General features: G+C 59.2%; 2 protein-coding genes across 9 annotated transcripts in view; both read right to left on the bottom strand.

Annotated features, from left to right (window-relative positions):
• HSD17B14 (hydroxysteroid 17-beta dehydrogenase 14) overlaps nucleotides 1-1,523 on the bottom strand; it is a 16,244-nt gene extending 14,721 nt beyond the window's left edge. The window contains exon 1 of the mRNA XM_070063110.1: nucleotides 1,412-1,523. The gene's annotated coding sequence lies outside the window, so the exon portion shown is untranslated. The remainder of the gene's footprint in view (nucleotides 1-1,411) is intronic.
• PLEKHA4 (pleckstrin homology domain containing A4) lies at nucleotides 816-21,489 on the bottom strand. 8 transcript variants are annotated; one of them, XM_051828796.2, is made up of 20 exons: nucleotides 20,599-21,224; nucleotides 19,728-19,859; nucleotides 18,684-18,791; nucleotides 16,607-16,679; nucleotides 16,405-16,505; nucleotides 16,172-16,281; nucleotides 15,368-15,583; nucleotides 14,828-15,107; nucleotides 14,058-14,132; nucleotides 9,814-9,861; nucleotides 9,621-9,701; nucleotides 9,323-9,472; nucleotides 7,386-7,484; nucleotides 5,811-5,951; nucleotides 4,394-4,493; nucleotides 4,248-4,324; nucleotides 2,183-2,344; nucleotides 1,931-1,989; nucleotides 1,412-1,524; nucleotides 816-1,249 (listed from the first exon to the last, which is right to left on the bottom strand). In XM_051828796.2, exons 2-20 carry the CDS (start codon nucleotides 19,809-19,811, stop codon nucleotides 990-992), a joined length of 2,337 nt encoding a protein of 778 aa, XP_051684756.2. In that variant the 5' UTR covers nucleotides 19,812-19,859; nucleotides 20,599-21,224; the 3' UTR covers nucleotides 816-989. The 8 variants fall into 8 exon arrangements, with proteins under 8 accessions (XP_051684756.2, XP_051684757.2, XP_051684759.2 ...); XM_051828797.2 differs by having other exon boundaries at nucleotides 19,728-19,817; XM_051828799.2 differs by having other exon boundaries at nucleotides 19,728-19,817; nucleotides 20,607-21,224.

Raw genomic sequence — 21,489 nt, 5'->3', positions numbered from 1 at the left:
GACCCAGGAGTCCAGCCCATAGCACCTCCTCCCTCAGACCCAGGGGTCCAGGCCCAGCCCCTCCTCCCTCAGACCCATGGTCCAGCCCCAGCCCTCCACCCTCAGACCCAGGGGTGCAGGCCCCAAGCCCCTCCTCACTCAGACCCAGGGGTTCAGCCCAGCCCCTCCTCCCTTAGATCTAGGGGTCCAAACCAACCTTCCTCCCTCAGATACAGGAGTCCAGTTCCGGCTCTCCTCCCTCAGACCCAGGAGTCCAGCCCAGCCCTCCTCCCTCAGACCCAGGGGTCCAGCCCAGCCTCCCCTCTCAGACCCAGGGGTCCAGCCCTGCCCCTCCTCCCTCAGACACAGGGTCAGTCCCAGCCCTCCTCCCTCAGAACCGGGGGTCCAGCCCCAGCCCCTCCTTCCTCAGACCCAGGGGTCCAGCCCAGCCCTCCTCCTTCAGAGTCAGGGGTCCAGCCCCAGCCTCCTCCCTCAGACCCAGGGGTCCAGCCCCAGCCCCTCCTCCTGCAGACCCAGGGGTCCAGCCCCAGTCCCTCCTCCCTCAGACCTGGAGTCCAGCCCCAGCCCCTCCTCCCTCAGACCCAGGGGTCCAGCCCCAGCCCCTCCTCCTGCAGACCCGGGGTCCAGCCCCAGCTTCCTCCCGCAGACCCAGGGATCTGGTTGTCTAACTCCTCCTCCCTCAGACCCAGGAGTCCAGGATCCTGTGTGCCTCCCTCCTCAGACTGTGCCCCTGTCCCTTCTCCTCCAGGGCCCGGGAGTCCAGGACTGCAGCCTGCCCCTCAAGGACCCCAGTCACACCCCAGACAGACAGAAACTGGAGGCGAAAAGTTGTTTTAATCTTAATGTGCACAGTGTTCGGCAAACCAATTTTCGGCCATGGAAACACGTCCCCCAGGCCACGGGTGGGGACCAGGCCACCCCGCGTCTGGCGCCGGCCCCGGCCCGCGGGCGGGACCGCCTGCCCACCCCTCGCGCTGGGGGCGGCCTGCTCAGAAGCTGGACTGCAGCAGAGTGACCCGCAGCGGCCACGTCCCCTCATCCCGGTTCTCAGCCGGGGCGGACGGCCCGGAGTCCCACGCGCGCTCCCAGGGAGCGGGGCCTCCGCCACGCCCGCTACCTCTGCGCGAGAAGCCCGCGGAGCCGGAGTTAGCCACCGGAGACCTCGCGGGAGGCGGCCCCGGCGGCGTGGGGTCCGAGGGGGCAGGCGGCGCGGCGGGGAGCGGGTCTCCCCGGGAGTCCAAGTTTCCGCCTGGAGAGACGCATGGAGAACGAGGCTGGCAAGCTTCGGGCGCGGGCCTCCGGACCCCCGGGAGCCCGGGGCCCCAGACCGCTCCTCACCAGGACCTAGGGTTGCAAGGCCCCCGCTCTCCCCACCCTAAAACCCAACAGTCCGAGAGTCCCAGCCCCTCACCTATCATCATTCTGTGCCACTGTGACGCCTCAGAGGCCAGGGCTTGGGAGAGGCTGAGGACCCGCTCCCGGGGGCCTTCGGACGGCGGCAGGGACTGGGCAGCGTTCCTCGGACTAGGAAAAAGAAGGTTGGGGGAGCGTGTGCGGCGGGGACGGCGGTGCGCGCGCGGCCTTCTGGGAGTTGTAGTCCCCGGCACGTGTCTTCCGGAGACTTCAAGCTTGGCGCGACGCTCTTGCCGCCCGCGTGCATTATGGGATTTGTAGTCCAGCCGCCGTCCATATTTTACCCGATTTCCTTGGTGCGGAAGGGCAGGGTTTGAGGTCCACCCCGGGGGTGACGGCGCCTGCAGTTCTCACTGAGGCCCTAGCGCTCTCTGAGTTTGTCACAGACGCCCCAGAGACGCACGCTTCGCCCTTCGTGAGTTCGGTACTCGGGAGGCTGGAGCCACACGCCCCGCCCCGCCCCTCCCCGTGTGCAGACTGCTGTCCCCGGTGCCTGACCCGCCCTCCGGTTCCTTACCTACTCCAGGACCCCGAGCTTCTCAGCCATCTCGCGGCTCCCGTGTGTCCTAGGACCGGCTGCAAAGGAACTGGGGCATTAGAATTCCTGAGCCGGGAGCCACCGCCAGGGGAGCCAGTGAACACCACGAGTTGGGAAGAATCAGGAAAGGCCCTTGGGGTTAGGTGGGGGCGTGTCCCCATTTCACAGACAGGGAAACTGAGGCTCAAACTCGGCGTGGAGGGCCCCCGCTCCCCGCCCCGGCCCCCTCACCCTTGGCTCCATGTCCGGCTGGCGTCTGGCGGGGGTCAGGGTCCTCCCCAGAGTGAGGAGCCTGGGGGAGGCCGGGCGCGGGAGGGGTCGTCCACATTCCTGGTTCCTGCGCATGCGCTCCAGTTGCTCTTGGGCACTCATCCGGGGCCGGGCCACGGGGGCCTAGGGAGATGAGAGACCCCCAGCTGCCCCACCGTGGGCCTCCTCCTTCTCCCTTTCCCCTGAGCCGCTCAGCCTGCAGCCTCGTGCTTAGCACAGTCACAGCATCTCCCAGGGGTCTTTCCACTCCTGGCGCTGGCGCTGGCCGGCCCCTGCTCACCCTGACCACAGGGACAGGCCTTGGAGGGCCGGGGCCGGGGCTGCACCCTCCTCCGGGCCCGCTGCCGCAGTTTAAGCTGTGACCCCAGCAGAAGGAAGCACCCCAACTTCCCTGGCCGCCAGTGTAGACCCCCGAGCTCTGGCGACAGAAGCTACTCGCACCGGCTTCCAGGACAAGAGGAGAGACGGGACTCCTTGGCTGCAGAGGCGTCAGGCTGGCAGGGCGTCGTAAATGCCCTTCCCCCTCTGCTTCTGCCACAAGCCCAGGGAACCTGCACAGACTTCCAGCCCCGGAAGGACACCGCGGGTGGGGCTGGGCTCCGGCTGCTAAGTGGTTAGGCCATGGTGAGTGACAGGTGGGTCCAGTGGGTCCTCTCAGCTTGAACGGAGGGGACAGAGATGGGACAGAAGGAGCGCAGGCTGTCGGGCTCCGACCCCACAGGCAGGAAAGCGGGCCAAGGGAGCCATGCGGCCTGCTTCCTTCCAGAGACGGGCAAGCCTGGATGTGCAAAGGGCACACAGGGGCACAAGGCCCCCCGAAAGCTGGCTCTGCCGTCCCAGGCCAAGGGACTGCCAGACGCTCAGATGCCTGGAACAGCTCCTAGCCCAGTGTCTTCAGGAGGAGCCTGGCCGGTGCTGTGGTAAAGCCTCCCCCTGCAGTGCCAGCATCCCATATGGGCGTTGGTTCGAGTCCCGGCTGCTCCACTTCCATTCCAGCTCCCTGCTGTGGCCTGGGAAAGCAGTGGAAGATGGCCCGAGTCCTTGGGCCCCTGCACCCATGTGGGAGACCTGGAGGAAGCTCCTGGTTCCTGCCTTCAGATCGGTGCAGCTCTGGCTGTTGCAGTCATTTGGGGAGTGAACCATCGGATGGAAGATTTTCTCTCTCTCTCTCTGCCTCTCTCTAACTCTGCTTTTCAAATAAATAAAGAAAAGAAGGTCCAGGGTTGCTGCCAAGCCTTTGTGCAGAGGTTAAAATGCCCCTTGGGAGCCGGACTCCGTATCTGAACGCCTGGATTTGAGTCCCAGCTCCGGTTCGAATTTCCATTTCGAGCTCAAGTTTACCCGGGAAGCAGCAGGTAACGGATAAAGCAGCTGGGTTGCTGCAGCCTCTGTGAAGACCCGGACTGAGCTCCCTGCTCCTGGATTTGACCTGGCCCAGTCCTGGCGGTGTAGCCATTAGGGGCGTGAACTGGCGATTCAGATCTCTCTGCCTTTCAAATACATGAGTAAGAATTCCAGGGAGATAGCTTGGATCTGCTGCTGCTTCTGGCACCAATTAGTGCAATTTGCTCTGGTTTTAGAACTCGCTTCTCCCAGGTCTGTCCCCAGGAATGTGGGGGGGGGGGTCCATGGCAGTCAGGTCAAAAGATGGACCTAGCCGGTGCCGCGGCTCAACAGGCTAATCCTCCGCCTTGCAGCGCCAGCACACCGGGTTCTAGTCCTGGTCGGGGCGCTGGATTCTGTCCCAGTTGCCCCTCTTCCAGGCCAGCTCTCTGCTGTGGCCCGGGAGTGCAGTGGAGGATGGCCCAAGTGCTTGGGCCCTGCACCCCATGGGAGACCAGGAGAAGCACCTGGCTCCTGCCATCGGATCAGTGCGATGCGCCCGCCGCAGCGCACCAGCCACGGCAGCCATTGGAGGGTGAACCAATGGCAAAAGGAAGACCTTTCTGTCTCTCTCTCACTGTCCACTCTGCCTGTCAAAAAAAATAAATAAAAGATGGACCTAGGGGGACCCCAGATGGCCTACCTTGGCTCCTGGCTGTGGGGATGTGGAGCGGGGACCCTCGGGGCTGGGGGCCCGGGACATCTTTGGAGACCCGAGACCTGCAAGGATGGCACAGGTGTCGGTGAGGGTGGGACCACCCAGAGACCCCACCCCACCGGAATGCTCACCTGCGCGAGGGCTGGCCGGGTCTCCGTCGCCCCCCGGGGGCCGCCCCCAGTCAGCCTCCGGGGAGCGGGGAGAGCTCAGCTCCAGGGACTCAGGCAGGCTCTGCAGGGGTCGGGAGAGAGGAGTGAAAGTTATCATTACCGTTCCCACTGTTCAAGTGAGACAGGGCCAGGAAGGCCTTGATGGTAAACGTGGAGTGTGTGGCCACGTGGGTTAGGCCGCCTCGAGGGACACCTGCATCCCATACTGGAGCAGCTACTGTGCACTTGCAGTCCAGCTCCCCGCTAAGGTGCCTGGGAAGGCAGCAGACGACGGCCCAAGTGCGGGGTCCCTGCCCACTGCACGAGAGACCTGGGGGGAGTCCAGGCTCCTGGATTCAGCAGCCCCAGCCCTGGCTGTCGCATCCATTTGGGGAGTGAACCAGTGGATGGAAGACCGACCTCTCTCTCTCTCTCTCTCTGCCTTTCAAATAAATAAATCAGATAGCGAAAGATAGATAGATAGATAGATAGATAGATAGATATGTGTGTGTGTGTGTGTGTGTGTGTGTATTTAAAGAGAGAGAGGGAGATGTAACGGCTGATGGCACAAACATAGCCAAGCTGAGCAGGTCTTTCAGATGCACTGTCTGAAGGCTGGAGCAAGCAGTGTCTCTAACCCAGCCGTGGCACCCGGGGCCCCACTTCCCGAGGGTCCACTGTGTGCCACACACGCTCCAGGCACCATTGCTGCCCCGCAGAGCCCTGCGAGCCGAGCACGACAAGCAGCAGTGTCTGGGGCAGCAGCAGCCCTGACTGGCAGCGCTCGCCCAGATCTGTGGGCCGAGGGCTCCCCACAAGGCTGAGCTCACGGAATCTGACTGAGGGCTTGGGAAGGGGCGCTCGCAGCCGGCCTTGGGAGTTGTTGGGCCCACAGCACAGGAATGTGGGGTGACACAGTCACCCCCCACACACGTTCTGCACATGTGGATTCAACCAGAGATGGAAGATTGCTATCCCAAATACGTGCAGACTTTTCTTTCTTGTCATCGTTTCCTGAAATAGGATGACGGTTCAAGAGCATTTATGTAGTGGGTATCACAAGTCATGTAGAGACGGGTGTAAGTTCACGAGAGGCTATGCACTAGGTTGTATGCAAGTGCTGCCTGATTTTGTACACGAAACTTAAGCCTCTACAGCCGCAGGGGATCCTGGGACCAATCCCCCACCATGGCTACCCAGTGTCGCCTGGATAGCAAATAAGGAATGAGAGGCTTCCATGAGTTAGACTGCTTGCCGGAACTTGGTTAGCTGCCCAGGCACAAGGTTGGCACCATGCTAAGAACTAACCTGGGAAAGAGGATGGGGGGTGGGGCAGGGCCAGGGCCTCGCAGGAAGAGACAGGAAGCTGGGGATGAGGAGCAAGGGGTGTGACTCTCACCTCCCTCTCTGAGGACTCCTCCCCTTGGAGTGCGGGCGACGGGGAGTCAGGCTCAGTGTGGGGGGGTGGCTTCTGGGGGCCACCCAGACCTGCCAGGGTGTCCTCCACCATCCACAGCTGCTGCTGGGCAGAGGCGCGGTCCTGGGGGAATGAGAGGAGTTTGTGATGCAGAGGTGGGACCGGCGGGTTCTGGCTGACATGTCATAGGGAGGGTTATGCTAGGGTGTTAAGGTCTATATGGATCTCTATCTATCTATCTGGATGTCCAACTGGGTTGAAGACTCCTCTGCGGTGTTACCTCTGTCATGAAGAGATGACCATACAAATACCTGGGAGTCTGTCTCTGAACACCTCCTTCCATCCCTTAGGCTAGTTTTGTTGCTCTGTGACACTGTTCAGTGAGGCTTTATCGTCACAGGGCACATCCAGTTGTGTTGGTCCTCAAACTTTGTTCTTCCTGGAGATTGTCTTGGCCTTTTGCATTTCCAAATATAATTTAGTGTCAACTTGTTAATCTCCATGAAAATCTTCTGAATGTGTGTCAGAAATGCAGATCTCTGTTGGAGACATGGGTGTGGGGAGACTAAAGCTTTTCCTGTCCATAAACATGGTATACCTCCTCATGTCTATAGGTCGTCTTCAGTTTCTCTTTGATGTTTGTGGTTCTCAGAATAAGTGTCTTGCATATCTTTAATTAGACTTATCCCTTTTTCTGTTATTATAAATTATATAGTTTTTACATATTCATTTTCCAACTGTTTGGCACTAACACATAGAAAGATAGTTGGTTTTTGCATATTCACCTTCCTGAATTTGCTTATCTAATTTAACTGGAAATTATTTTGGATTTTCGACATTACATGTCATCTGCACGTAAAAATGGCTTCACTTCCAACATATCTGTGATATGTTTTCCTGCATCCATTCATCTATTTGCCTTTATTTTCTTAAATATCGTGAAACACATGATCTGGTTTTCAAATGTTAAACTAACCTTGCATTCCTGTAATAAACCCAATTTGGGTGTTACCCATTGTTCTTTTTATGTGTTGTTGGTGCCAAGATGTATTTAAGTCCAGTAGGCAGTGGACTGGAGTCATGGGGTGGATTTTAGGATGAAGTAGGAGGGGCTCACGGTGAAGACAGTGGGGCTTAAATCTGGGAAGAGGCACTTCACAGATTTAACTAGAGGGTAATGTTTTCAACTACACACACGCGATGTAGAATGCCACGGCTGTGCTTAGGAGGAGTGGGACTGAGGCTGAGCACTGGGCTTATATGTTAGGAGTGGGGCTTGAACTCAGGATTGGGCCTAGAACTTGAGGCTGCAGAGGACAGAAGCAACAGTGAAGGCAGGGTGCTGACTCAAAAGCTGAATTTGCATACGGAGAGGAGGCTGCGCCGTGAGTAGAACCAGGGGAGAGTGGCTCTGAATCTCAAAGTCGGTCTGCAAACCAAGCGCCTCAGGAGGAAAGGACAGACAGCAGGAGCCCCCACCCCCACCCCAAGGACAAGAAGGCTTCCAGGGGAACTTAGAGTGGACAGAGGGCCGGAGGCTCCGCAGCAGGGAGGTACCTGGGGTGACCCGAGGTGAAGCAGGTACTCCAGCGTCTCCCGTAAGGTGCCCAGCTCCTGTTCCAGGCCGCTATAGATGTCCCAGACCCGCTCCCGCTCCTCAGGTTCCAGAACACAGGAGACACGAGGTCAGCACTCACTCCACCATCCCCACCCCACCTTTCCACGGCTGACAAGAAGGGAGGGAGCCTGCTTCCCGTGCCCTGGGATACACAGACAATAATCCCCAGGTGGGGCTCCAGCACCTGGTAGAACCTGCAGTTCCAGTGAGCTGCTGGTGTGGACCAAGAACAGCGTTCCCGGAATCCCAGGGTTACTTCTGCTCCACGGGGGCGGAGTCTACACAGCTGATGTCACAGCTACTCCACAGGGTGGGGCAGAGTCTACACAGCTGATGTCACAGCTACTCCATGGCGGGGGCAGAGTCTACACAGCTGATGTCACAGCTACTCCATGGGGGTGGAGTCTATACAGCTGACATCACAGCTACTCCACGGGGGCAGAGTCTACACAGCTGACGTCACAGCTACTCCACGGGGGCAGAGTCTACACAGCTGACGTCACAGCTACTCCACGGGGGCAGAGTCTACACAGCTGACGTCACAGCTACTCCATGGGGGGGGCAGAGTCTACACAGCTGACGTCACAGCTACTCCACAGGGGCAGAGTCTACACAGCTGATGTCACAGCTACTCCACAGGGGCAGAGTCTACACAGCTGACATCACAGCTACTCCACGGGGGCAGAGTCTACACAGCTGACACCAGTGCCACGGCAGCCACACACCTCTGGGCAGCACAAACCTCCTCGCCACACCACTGACCGTCACAACAGCAGCTTACACACCCGCTTAATTCTCGTGAGGAGGGGTCTGTGATTGTCTCCGCCTTACAGACACGTAAACAATAATCTCACCATGTAAGCATCTGTCTACATCATGCATATGTCATAATTATAGCCAAGTCATGGGTCCTTCACTGGTTTAGTCATTCATTTACACACACACGTGCAATCTTCACAGTGACGTTACAAAGTAAATACTATTTTTAGGAGGCACCTAAGGCCCAGAAAGGTTAAGTGACTCTTCTCAAGGTCACACAGCTACTAGGAGTGGGAGTCGAGATTCGGATCCAGGAAGCCCACGTTAACATCACCCTCTTAGGGGCGCCAGTGTGTGATGTGGCAGGGTCAGCTGCTGCCTGAGCCCGGGCGCCGGCTAAAGTCCCGGCCACCCTGTAAAGCACCTGGGAAGGCAGCAGTGGGCCCGTGCCACCCAAGTGTGCGACCAGAATGGACGTCCTTGCTCCTGGCCTCCGCCTGGCCCAGTGCTGGCTGTCGTAGCCACGTGGGGAGTGAATCAGCAGATGGAAAAATGGAAGACCTTTCTCCATCGCCCTCAAACAAATAAGTAAATCTTCAAAACAATTTAAAAACTAGGGGCCGATGTGGCGGTATAATGGATTAAGATGCTGCCTGACATGCCAGCATCGGTTGGAATCCCGGCTGCTCCACTTCTGGTCCAGCTCCCTGCTAACGCACCTGGGAAAGCAGCGGACGATGGCCAAGTACTTGGGCCCTGCACCCATGTGGGAGACTTCCACAGAGTTCCACGCTGCTGGCTTCGGCTGGGCTGTTGTGACCATTTTAGCCATGAACTAGCACACAGAATCTCTGTCTTTCACACTGCCTTTCAAATAAATAATCTTTCAAAATAAATAAAATCTTTAAAAATAAATTTAAAAAGTTAAAAAATGAAATCACCCTCTGAAAGTGCTGACTTAAGTTGTGGACCTTACGCTTGTCTCCCGTGCCCTGGGATGGCCCCGGTTCCTGGTTTAGAGTTTAAGAGGCTGGAATTCTGAGGAACGCTCCCGTGAGTCCATGGATGTGCCCCCCAAGGACCCCCTGGGAGGGCCTCCCCCTTCCCCGGGGCTCACCTGAGTCAGGTGACAGAGGGTGGCCCTCACGCTGACCAGTCGGTCCTGCAGGAGGCGCTGGCGCCCCCAGGCCCTCCCGGGAGCCCCAGCCTCTCTGGTTGCCTGGCTCAGCTGCTGCCGGGTCAACTCCAGGGCTGCTTCCAGCTGTTCCTGCAGCGACAGGGAGGTGGTCAGGCTTCCGAGGCCACCCCCGGCCACAGGAGAGGGCAAGCATCCCCCACCTTGCCATCCACCCAGCATCCGGACCCGACAGTCAGGGAGGGCTAAGGGCAGGGGAGGGGCTGGGGCCCTCCGGCACCTTCTCCTCCTGCTTCTGGTCCAGGTCCTCCTGCAGCCTCCTGAGGAGCCGGTCCTGCCCACACAGCTTGGTCAGCAGAGTCTGGAGGAAGAACAGGAGCTACTTATGCACGCACCCCCCGCCCCCTACCACCATCCGGAACACTCCCTCCCCTGGTCGGAGAGCAGCAGGGGTTAGATTCGGGAGAACTTACATCTGTCTCCAAATTTTGGTGGAAGGCTGAGTCCAAGGGGGGACCTGGCTGAAGAGGGGGAGAAGTCAAAGGTCAAAGGGTGCACACAGGTCCCCACCGTAGCTCACTGAGCCCTGCCCGTTTTATCCCCCTCTGCTTGTTAGCGCCCCTCTGAGCGTCAGCTTCGGAACATTCAATGGGATCAAACAGCGACAGCAAACGGCAGAATCCATGGGGAAACTTTAGCTGACTGTGGCCACTACGGTGTAACGTGGCACCGGAGACCCTGACCAGTGCTATAAAGAGGGGAAACGGGAAGGTCTAAGGAGAGGAGGGGGATCGGTGAAGCCATCAATGTTTACAGGTCGCACGTTCCTCCACCCCAAAGAAGCAACAGAATCCAAGAGCGAATGAGTGGATTCGGCAGAGACCCAGATGCAAGGGGACGGCACGTAAACGAAGGGCACTGCTGTACAGCATTAAGAACTGGGAAACACAATGAGAACGTAAGACCCCATTCGAGTGGCTTTAAAACCACCAGGAAGGCTCATCTCCAAAAGCATGGAAAGCAGGGTGTTGAAGAGATCTTGGCACACCCAGTCTGTCGCGGCACTGCACATAATAGCCAAAGAGCAGACCCAAACTCTCCGATCATGACGTGTGAACAGATGAAGTGTGATCGATCCACGCAAACACCACTCAGGCCGTACAGAAAGCGAGTCCCGCTGCACAAACAGAGAAGAGCCTTGAAGACACCGGGCTCCATGAAATCAGCCAGTCCCCAAAGTCCAGTTCCACGGGGTTCTATTCCCATGAGGAGTCTGCAGCTAAACCGACAGATGCACACAGCTAGACCGACTGATGCACACAGCTAGACCGACTGACGCACACAGCTAAACCGACTGACGCACACAGCTAGACCGACAGATGCACACAGCTAAACCGACAGATGCACACAGCTAGACCGACAGATGTACACAGCTAGACCGACTGACGCACACAGCTAAACCGACAGATGCACACAGCTAGACCAACTGACGCACACAGCTAAACCGACTGACGCACACAGCTAAACCGACTGATGCACACAGCTAAACTGACTGACGCACACAGCTAAACAACAGATGCACACAGCTAACCCAATAGATGCACACAGCTAAACCGACTGACGCACACAGCTAAACTGACAGATGCACACAGCTAAACTGACTGACGCACACAGCTAAACTGACAGATGCACACAGCTAAACCGACTGACACACACAGCAGGGCAGTGGGTTCCAGAGGCTGTGGGAGGGAACAGTGAGCTGTTCAAAAGGAACAGGGTTGTACAAGATGGACATGTGCTTTTTAAAATTTATTTTAAGATTTATTTATTTTTATTTGAAAAGCAGAGTTACAGAGAGGCAGAGGCAGAGAGAGTTTTCCATCCGCTGATTCACTCTCCATATGGCTGCCACGGCTGGAGCTGCGCCGATCTGAAGCCAGGAGCCAGGAGTGTCTTTCAGGTCTCCCGCATGGGTGCAGGGGCCCAGGGACTTGGGCCATCTTCTACTGCTTTCCCAGGCCAGGCAGAGAGCTGGATCAGAAGTGGAGCGGCTGGGACTCAAACCAGCGCCCATATGGGATGCCAGCACGGCAGGCGGCGGCTTTACCTGCTACGCCACAGAACCAGCCCCAAGATAGACAAGTTCTAGAGATCTGTTTCATTTGACTGTATTGTGTTTAGCACACGTAACTGAACTGCACACTTAGAAGTGGAGAAGAGACTGGTTAAGGCGCTCACGTCCCCCATGGGAGCGCCTGGGTTGGGTTGGGTTGGGTCCTCAGCCTCGGCTCCTGGCCACAGCTTCCCGCTCATGCAGACCCTGGGAGGCCGCAGTGACGGCTCAGACAATGGGGTCCCTGCTGCCCACACGGGAGACCTGGATTCAGTTCCCGGCTCCTGGCCCAACTGCAGCCATGCGGGCGTTTGGGAAGTGAACCAGTGGATGGGAGATTTCCTTCTGCCTCTCAAAGAAACAGATTTAGAATTTCTTTTTTAATTTTTAAAAAGGTATTGATATGGTACATTTTATGTTTCGTATTTTTCTACACACACACACACACACACACACACAACAGGAATTCAGGTATAGGAGTTGCTATACCTGAATATACAAGATCTCTATGGGGGAAAAAAATCGAAAACTTGAAAAAACAGACCTAGGAGATGACCTGAATGAATGAAAAGATAGTCCATGCCTTGTTTGTTTGTTTTTTCACAGGCAGAGTAGACAGTGAGAGAGACAGAGAGAAAGGTCTTCCTTTGCCATTGATTCACCCTCCAATGGCCGCCATGGCCGGCGCACCGCGCTGATCCGATGGCAGGAGCCAGGTACTTATCCTGGTCTCCCATGGGGTGCAGGGCCCAAGCACCTGGGCCATCCCCCACTGCACTCCCGGGCCACAGCAGAGAGCTGGCCTGGAAGAGGGACAACCGGGACAGAATCCAGCGCCCTGACCGGGACTAGAACCCAGTGTGCTGGCACCGCAAGGCGGAGGATTAGCCTAGTGAGCCACGGCGCCGGCCAGTCCATGCCTTGTATGAGACACTTCAATATTATGAAGCTGTTAGGTGCTCCTTGACTGACATAAATTCACCGCAGTACCCGCCCCCCTCACAGCAAGCAGCGGGGAGCTCTGAGAAACTCGCACTAATCCAACCCACATCAGATTCACGAGTGAATGTAGACTTGCGTCACCTCACGGGAATACACAGCACAAGGCCATAACGCTACCTTTGGAAGAGAAAGACAGAAGTAAGTTTGCTTGGCATGTAAGCAAAGAGACCAATGGCGCAGAATCAGCGGATGAGACCAGCCACGCACACGTGACAGAGGTGGCCTGGGGAATCCATGGGAAAGGGTGGCTCGTCTGACCGATGGCCACAGGAAAGCTGGCTCCTCTCTGGAGAGGAAGGAACTCGGATTCAAGGAGTCCCTGGGCTGGCGCTGTGCTGCAGCGGGTTAAGCTGATACCTGCAGCGCCAGTGTCCCCACCAGAGCACACGTTCCAGTCCCAGCTGCTCTGCTTCTGATGCAGCTCCCTACTAACGCACCTGGGAAAGCCGCAGAAGACGGCTCAAGTGCTTGGGCCCCTGCACATGGGAGATCTGCACGGAGTTCCTAGCCCCTGGCCTCAGCCTAGCCCAGCCCTGGCTGTTGTGGCCATTTGGGAAGTGAACCAGTGGATGCAAGATTGATCTCTCTGTCTCTCCCCCTCACTGTGTAACTCTGCCTTTCAAATAAATAAATAAATAAATCTTTAAAAAAATACAGTTATTATACTGAATTGTTTAGGGAATAATGACAAGGAAAAAAATCTGTATACTCAATTCAAAACAATTCCCCCCCCCCCCCCCCGTGTTTTCTGCCCGGGGTTGTTTGAATGCACAGGTGCAGAACCCAGTCACGCGAACCAGGCACACGCACAGGGGCGCTGTTGCATCAAAAGTCCCTCGCTGTTGGCAGGTGCTCGAAGCAGCTGGCCCCCTGGGAGTATCCGAGACGCCGCGGGCTCAGGCCTGCTAGGCCCTCCAGTGCCACCCCAGACGTCCCTCCCCCGCTGTGAGTGGCCACTGCTCAGACTGTGGTCTCCATGAAGCCCACTTCTAGGGCACGACAGCCCCTCCCATCACCCCCCCCCCCTTACTCCAAGGAGTTCCTGAAAGACACAGAAGGCAGCTCCCGCCCTCCTAGGCTTTCTTGCCTGGAACAGATCTCCAGAACTGCTTTCAGCCCTGCCAGTGGAAAGCCCTTGGGCTCTACTGACCGTTCGCTTGTGTCCTACTAAGAAGCATGTTCAGGTCGCAACCATGTACCTGGGCAGGTGAGCTCATATGCAAATAGGGCGTCTGCAGGTGCAGCGTGAGTTACGATGATGTCATGCTAATGTCACACACAGGCAGCCCCAAAGGGAGATGGCCAGGTGGTGACGCAGCGGAGGCTGGGGTGATGGGGCCGCCAGGGCCTGCTGTCAGCGGAAGCTAGGAGACGGGCAAGCAAAGGCCCTCCCCAGGGCCTTCAAAGCGAGCACAGCCCTGCAGACTGCCGGCCTTCGGAGCCGCAGTTATTGTCGGTCACCCCGCTGGCGGCGCTTGGCTATCGCGGCCCCAGTAGGGGAACATAAGTACCTTTCCAAGCACCTTGAGATACCCAGTCTCCCCGGGGCAGCGCAGGCCTGAGAACGGACCCCACACAGCAGAGGAAGCCCGGGGTACCTACCAACAAAACCATGGAGGCCCGGGTCCCTGGAGGCCGCGGAGGGAGCCGGAGGTAAGTGGAGGAGCCAGAGGGGGCCTGGAGGAACGTTAACATGGAGACGTTTAGAAACTGGCCTGTCTTAGTAACAAACATCACAGCACAGAACTGAAGTGTTTAGAACTCTGGAGGCTCCACTTCCTCAAAAGCCGGGCCCAGCCGTGCGCCACCATGGGGACTCAGGACGACAGGTGCGCTCCCAAGAGTGGCAGGTTACGCATCCCCTGTCGGAGTGCCAGCGGCATCCTGGCCACCGTGCTTCCAATGCGGTGTCCAGCCAACGCGCCTGGGAGACCTGGGTGGAGTTCCTGGCTCCTGGCTTCTGCCTGGCCCAGGCTCCACTACTGTGATCATTTGGGTAGTGAACCAGCAAATGACAGACCCCTGTCTCTCTCTCTCTCTCTGCCACTCTTTTAAATATAGTTAAATAAAATAAATGGATTTTCCAGGCCACACAGCCTCAAGCACTGATGAAAGTTAGTTAGATATCTTCTGGACTCCAACCCCACGATGCTGAGAGGAAAAAGGGGCAGGAGACCAATGTGGGAAGATTAACGGAGGCGCCCTGAGCATTCTGGACTACAATCCCCATGATGCTTTAAGGCACAACGGCCACCGGCAAGCCTGGCAGGGCAGCCGAGGTGCCTGATGGGAGATAGAGTCCATGTTTTCACAGCTGTGCCAAGCTGTGAGGATGGTACCCACGATGCCCAGAGTGTCCCCTCTCCGCTCACCTGTGTTCTGGGCTCCTGACTCCAGTGCTGGGGGCTCCTGGGGGGCCTGCCTCCTCCGGCCTCAGAGGAGGGTCCTCTGCGGGGGGTAGGGGGCCGGGAGAGGATCTGGCGCTGGGGGCCCCAGTCCACAGGAGGCCGAACATCAATGCGACTCAGCGGGGTGTGAGGTCGGGCCGGGGGTGCTGCGTCTCCTGAGGAGGGTGGGGGTCGCCGCGCAGGAGCAGACTGAGGACGTGGGAGGCTCAGAGGGGACGGAGGGCGAGAAAGGGGTGTAAACAGGCTGCGGGAAGAAGCGGGAAACTGAGTCAACCGGCGCCCCACCCACACCAGGCACCTCAGGACCCCTCAGGCCAGCCTGAAGCGCACGTCTCCATGGCCCCTACCTCCCGTCTCTCAGTAGAATCCTCCCCTACGGGCTGGATCCCCACAATTCCCACCCCAAAACACCCTCGCCACTCACACACAAGCCCCTCAGAAGGCGCTAGGCCCCGCCCCGCCCGGCCCCGCCCTCCTCGGAGACCACGCCCCCGTCCCACTCACTCCGGGCTTCTCGCCCTCCGAGCCCGGGGTCCAGACTGTAGGTCGGCTGTGGGGCTGGGGGTGAGCAGCCGCGGCCGGCCCCGACCTCTGGCGAGGCGAGCCACCTCTGGCGACTCCGAGACGCGCCTCTCATCGCCTCTGCCCACCTCCGGAGGGCCGCCAGGGCCGCCAGGGCCCTCCGCCGGCTGGGGACGAGCCGGGGACCTGGGTCTGCCCCTGCAGAGCGGGCACACGCAGGGATGTCACTGCTTTGAACGCCGTCTTCACACACGGGGACGCGGCGATGCACCCCAGAAGGGGAGGTCACGGCTTCCATTTCGCAGAGAGGGATGGAGGAAGCGACCGGGGCTAGGCCACAGGGTCCACACCGCTCGCGGAACCCAATGCCTGGGACTCTGAAGTAGGCCGAGCCAGGGAATCCAGTTCCAGCCCGAGAATTGGGACAGGCTGGGGCAGAGCCTTAAAGACAAGCTCTCATTTAAAAACAAACAAACAAACAAACAAACAAAACCTGACCTTGTCTTTTATCTGACAGACAGGCTTCTGACGGAGCCAATCGGAGCGCTCAACATTGATGATGGGTGGGGTGGAAGGTTGGTGGGTGGGGCTTAAGGGAGAGTCTCTATGCTGATTGAAAGAGAACTCCCTGGGGGCGGGGCCTGAGTAACAGGTGGGGCTGGTCCCCTTGGCTGGAAGACCCGGGGTTGGACGTTCCAGCCTGCAGCGCCTGCAGAAGTTTGGGGTGCTGGGACTGCCTCAGAATGGAGGTACAGGTCCAGGGGCACGGCCTGGACTCCCACTCACCCCTCGTCCCCCTCCGCGCGGGAGGCCCTGCCCAGCGCGCGGAGCCAGCCCCGCAGGTCCTCCAACGTGTCAGCGGCTAGCACGTATGTCCTCATGCCTGGGTGCTCCGCCTGCGGGAAGGGAGCGCTTGGGACCGGGCCGCCATGGACCCTGGTCAAGGCGATTGCTGTCCAGGCATGGCTGTCCCTGCACCCACACACCCTGCACCCCTCCAGCCCCACTGATGGACTCACGGTGAAGGTGAAGCGCCGGCCTCGGGGGGCTCCTGGCCCATCCGGCCTGATACTGTAGCTGGGCAGCAAGACACTGCCCAGGACACTCTCCTCGCGGCTGTCTGCAAAGAGGGGGCTGGGATCACTCGGGGGGCGGGGGTAGGAGGCCACGAGGCTCAGGGGAAGGCTGGAGCCTTCCCACCCTGCCAGCTTGGACACTGACCCTTGTAGTAGAAGAGGCAGTGGCCAGAGAGGACGAACCAGCGGCGTTTCCAAAGCCGGAGCCCAGAGCTGTCCTGGGGAGAGAGAGGAGAGGAGGAAGGAGATGGAGATGGGTAACACGGGGGTGGGGGGTGGGGCAGAGAGCCAGAGATAGAGAGACTTGGGGGGAGCGGGATGGAGGCAGGCAGGGAGACTGAGCCAGCCACACAGGTCGGGGGAGAGGGAGGGACAGAGACACATGTTGGAGCTGGTGGCTTTGGTGGCCGGAAGTCAGTGTGTGGGAGTGGACGTGGATTCTGGGCACGCGGGTACAGGAGCGGCTCCGTCCCTTTTAAAGCATGAACACGCGTTTTCCCGGAGAGCCCTCATCCTCTCTCACCTGTCAGTCGGGGGCTGAGAAGTTTCAGGGAAGTTTGGGGAAGAGGATGTACCACATGGAGACAGGGGCTTTCTCTCTGTTTCCAATTTCTTACTTACTTTCATTTTATTAGAGAGAGATCCTCGAGCCACTGCTTCACCCCTAAAGAGCCACAAGAGCTGGGATTTGGCCAGCCCCGAGCCAGGAGCCCACAACTCCACCTGGGCCCCATAGGGGTGCCAGAGACCCAGGCGCCTGGGCCATCGCCCTCACCTCCCAGGGCGCATGTCAGCGGGGCACTGGGTGGGAAGCAGAGCCAGCCCGAAACCCAAGCATTCCTATAGGGGATGCGGGCATCTTAACCAGCGCACCAAACACCCGCCCTGGGACAGCGGCTTGCCACACTGAGATCCGGCTCATTTCTCCCGGAGCCTGGGAAGGCGTCTCAAACTAGCACCTGCCTAAGAGCCCCTGGGAAGCTGTGTTCAAACAGAGAGGCCAGAGCCCCAGCCCCAGGGTTCCCAACTCAGGAACGCGGGGATGCAAGCCGATGGTGCTTTTCCAGCCAATCCCCAGGGACTTCTCTCCGAGAACCAAGGCCCGCAGGCCCTCCCGCCTCTCCCCCCGTGGCTGCGTCCAAACACCAAGCTCTTGCCTTCTGCCACACGGCTCCCTTGGGATGTCCCTTATCCCCGGAGACACTCGCACGGTGAGCTACTTCCTGCCATTCCGTTCTCAGCTCAGAGGCCTTTTGAGTGAGAACTCGCCCTGGCCTCAGCCACTTTCCAGTACACGCGTCTGTGTTTCCTCTTCTTTGAAGACTTTTATTTGTGTGAAAGACAGAAAGGGAGCTCCTATGTGCTGGTTCACTCCCCAAATGCCCGTAACAGCCAGGGCTGGGCCAGGCCAAAGCTAGGAGCCAGAATCTCATCTGGGTCTCACACACGGGTGGCAGAGACCCAACAACGTGGTGCCTCCCAGGGTCTGCTCTGGCCGGACGGTGGGACGGGGAGAAGAAGCAGAACTCAAACCCCGGTACTTCACCACCAGGCCAAACGCCCACCCTGCTCTGCCATTTCTTCACAGCGCTTCCTAGCCTCTGAAATGAACAAATCCTTTTTTTTTTTTAAGACTTTTTTTAATTTGACAGGCAGAGTTAGACAGTGAGAGAGAGAGACAGAGAGAAAGGTCTTCCTTCCATTGGTTCACCCCCACAAATGGCTGCTACGGCCGGCGCGCTGCGCTGATCTGAAGCCAGGAGCCAGGTGCTTCCTCCTGGTCTCCCGCGTGGGTACAGGGCCCAGGCACTTGGGCCATCCTCCACTGCACTCCCGGGCCACAGCAGAGAGCTGGCCTGGAAGAGGAGCAACCAGGACTAGAACCTGGCGCCCATATGGGATGCCGGCGCCACAGGCGGAGGATTAACCAAGTGAGCCACGGCACCAGCCCCAAAATCCATTTATTGATTTACTAACTTACGACCTATCTCTGCCCAGTTCCCCCCTCCCAAATGTCACGTGCATGGTGTGTGCCCTGGGACCAGGAACGTTTTAAGCGTCATTGAACGAACGCGTGAATGAGCCAGTGAGAGACGCAACGGCAGGACAAGGGGAGAGGCAGTGACGGCAAAACGGGAGCACAGCGGGAACCTGGGAGGGGAGACCCCGCGGGCAGCCAGGGCCGCAGCCTGCACTGGCCTTGCCCCTCCCCCCGACGGCACCTGCTTGTGAAGCCAGCCTCGGATGTGCACGGGCAGGTTGGGGTCCCTCCTGAGCGCATTGCCTCTCTTCCCAAAGGCGTGCACCTTGTTGACTGCCCGGGTGGGCTTCTGAGGAGAGAAGGGGTCAGAGGTGAACCGGGCCTCCAGACGGACACGAGGCGCAGGCAGCCGTGGGCCCTCGGCCAGCTGCCCTTGGGCCCTGCTGGAGATCCAGGGTCCGCACTGCACAGCTGATGGGCAGACGGGGGGCGGTGCTTGGAGAAGGGGAGAGGCTGTGGGGAGTGGGGGGACTTGGGAATCTGCAGTCTGCTCCCTTAGCCATGAGAGTCCCGGGTGTGGCGAAGCCCTTGGCATTTGAACTTGAATACTGGCAGGGAGTTCCGGCATCAGGAGGCACTTCCGGCCAGTCCAGTGCACTGACTTCCCCTGGTGACCACCTGCAGGAGAAGGGGGCCCTTACCCCCGCCCGCCCAGATGGGGCTGCCTCCCCCTGCTGGCTGCAATGCACCCTTCCTTAGAAGTGGGGTCGGGTCTCTGCGCCCCAAACCTGGGGAGCGGGAAGCGTGTGAGCAGGAGGACAGGGAAAAGAGGCTGCAACTGGACTCGTGACCGTGGTGACGACCCGGGGGGCAGGGAGCTGGCCTTGACCGTCAGAGAAGGGGCTTTCTTCATAGGGTTTCATGAGTGGGTAGACTGATGGCCAGAGAGAGCACAGGGAGTGTCCCACAGCCACTAGAGTTCCTAGAGCCGCCTCACGGCTAGGGAGTGGCCTCCAGTTTAGCAAGCAGGGTCAGTGGAGGTTGCTAGTCTTAGAATTAGGAAAATATGAGGGGCGGGGTCAGAGCTGGGCGTGCCTCTGAAATCCTAGCTGTGCTGGGGGCGGGGTGCGGGTGGGATCTGGGACCCTACTCTGTCTGGCAGACCCCCGATACTGTCCTTAACCACCAGGGTCCTTGGAGCAGCTCAGAACCCAGGGCAAGGAAACAGGGGGCTGGGTGGCCCACAGCCGCGCCTTCCTCCCCATGCCCACCGGGAAGCTCGAACCTTGGTGCTCAGGTTGCTGAGTGAGGAGACGGTAGAGGTGCTGCTGGCCAGGCTGAGGCTGCTCCAGGGCCTGCCTTCCTCCATCAGGGGCTGGGGGAGAGGAAGAAAGGGGCTGTGTCTCTGCAGCGGACCCTGCCGGGGACAGAGTGGGGTCAGGGGCGCAGAGGTCGGAGGAGGCTAAAGAGAAAGAGACTGTTGTTTAGGGACCGGGGGCTGGGGGAGGCCAGGGCCCAGGCCCGCATACCAAGGGCAATGCCAAGAGAGGTAGGCGGTACTGGCAGCTGCGGGGAGGGGCAGCTGTCTGCAGCCCAGGCCCGAGAATAGGGGCCTCTTTCTTGCTGCCCACCGTGCCCTGGCCAGGAATTTGACCCTCTCTGTGCCTAAGGGACCCCCTGCCCTGCCTCCTTCCGGCTGTCCCAGGCTACCTGTCTCCTGTTGTCCCACGCACACCTCCACCCCACCTTGGCCAAGTGCCCGGGCCAAGCTAGTGGCATGAGGAATGTACACCAGCCAGCGCGTCCCAGCCCAGCTAGGGAGCTTACCCGGCTCACAGGTCCCGGGGACAGGTGTCCCGCCTCCCGCGTCTCTCCGGAACCGCCTCTCGCAGGCCTCGGCCTCTCCTCACCTGCCTGCTGGCCCTCTCGCTGTCTCTTTGTCTCCTGTTGCTCCCTCTCTCCCCCTCTCTTCCTCTCACTCACCTTCTGCCTACCTCTCTCCAACCTCTGCCTCTTCCAGTCCGTCTCTCTCTCATTCTCTCCTCCCACAACCACGCTCTCTCCCCCGTCTCTCTCTCTCTCTTTTTCTTACAGATTCGGTTTCTTCCTTAACACTTTTCTCCCCCCTACCCCGTCTCGCCCCCCCCCCCACTCACTCTCTTACTCTTCTCTCTGGCCCTCCACGTCGTTCCTCTCTCTCTCTCTCTCTCTCTCTCCCTCTCTCTCTCCCTCTCCCCCTCTCTCTTCCGACTCTCCCCGCTTTCTCTTCCTCCCTCTCCCGTTTCTCTTTCCTTTCTGCTGGTCTTTCCCTGCCTCTGCCAGCCGCCCACGCCGCTGTCTCCCCTCCCAATCCCGGCTGTCCCCGCCCCTCCTGGCTTCCCCACCGCAGCCAGACCCCTGGCTGGGCTGGCCTCCCAGCTGAGGGGAGGGGCTGCCCGGCCCCCAGCTCCAGGGTCCCCAAGGGCTGTGGCCGGGAGTGCTCTGGGCTTGCAGGCAGGGGCAGGATCGGGCCAGGGCCGCTGGTGGCCTAAAGGGAGAGGACCTGCGTTTTGTAAGCAGTCTGGGCTGAGGCTCTTGAAGAACTGGGGTCAGGAATCCAGAAGCTGACAGCCTGAGTCGGGGCTCCTCGGTTCTGGAAGGGAGACTTTGATTGGGCGGGGCTGGGTGCTTCCATCACCTAGGCACAGGGGCGGCCTGGATTTCCCGGATGCCCCTTGGAAGGCAGAGGGTGATGGCCCCAGGGGTTGGGTCCCCGCCGCTCACATGGGAGACCCGAGGGAGTTCCTGGCTCCTGGTGTCAGCCTGATCCAGTTCCAGACGCTGGCTGGGGCAAGGTCAAGTAGGGGGCAGCTCCGAATCTCCATCTCTGATCCAGGTGGGAGCTGGGGCACATTTTGGGGAGCAAAGTTATGGACCGGCTAGGGGAAGAGGGACAGGGGATTGGCTCTGTGTCCCTGGGCCTGGCGCTCAGAGCAAATGCTTCCCACTCCCAGGAGGGAGTCACCCAGTCCTAACCAAAACGTGCACCCTAAAAAGTAATTTCTTCA

This window comes from Oryctolagus cuniculus, chromosome 18, assembly GCF_964237555.1.
Source record: "Oryctolagus cuniculus chromosome 18, mOryCun1.1, whole genome shotgun sequence".
In the NCBI taxonomy this organism is placed as follows: Eukaryota; Metazoa; Chordata; class Mammalia; order Lagomorpha; family Leporidae; genus Oryctolagus; species Oryctolagus cuniculus.
The sequence above is the reverse complement of the archived record's forward strand: the minus strand, read 5'-3'. Positions and strand labels throughout refer to the sequence as shown.

Bases quoted from the DNA above. Each gene is read 5' to 3' on its own strand.
- PLEKHA4 (XM_051828796.2), bottom strand. From the start codon at position 19,811: ATGGAGGAAGGCAGGCCCTGGAGCAGCCTCAGCCTGGCCAGCAGCACC. The intron at 15,584-16,171 runs GTGAGTGGGAGT...CCCGCTCTGCAG, and splicing joins CGCGCGGAGGGGGACGAGGG to GGGCAGACCCAGGTCCCCGG. The intron at 4,494-5,810 runs GTGAGAGTCACA...CGACCCCTGCAG, and splicing joins AGGAGTCCTCAGAGAGGGAG to AGCCTGCCTGAGTCCCTGGA.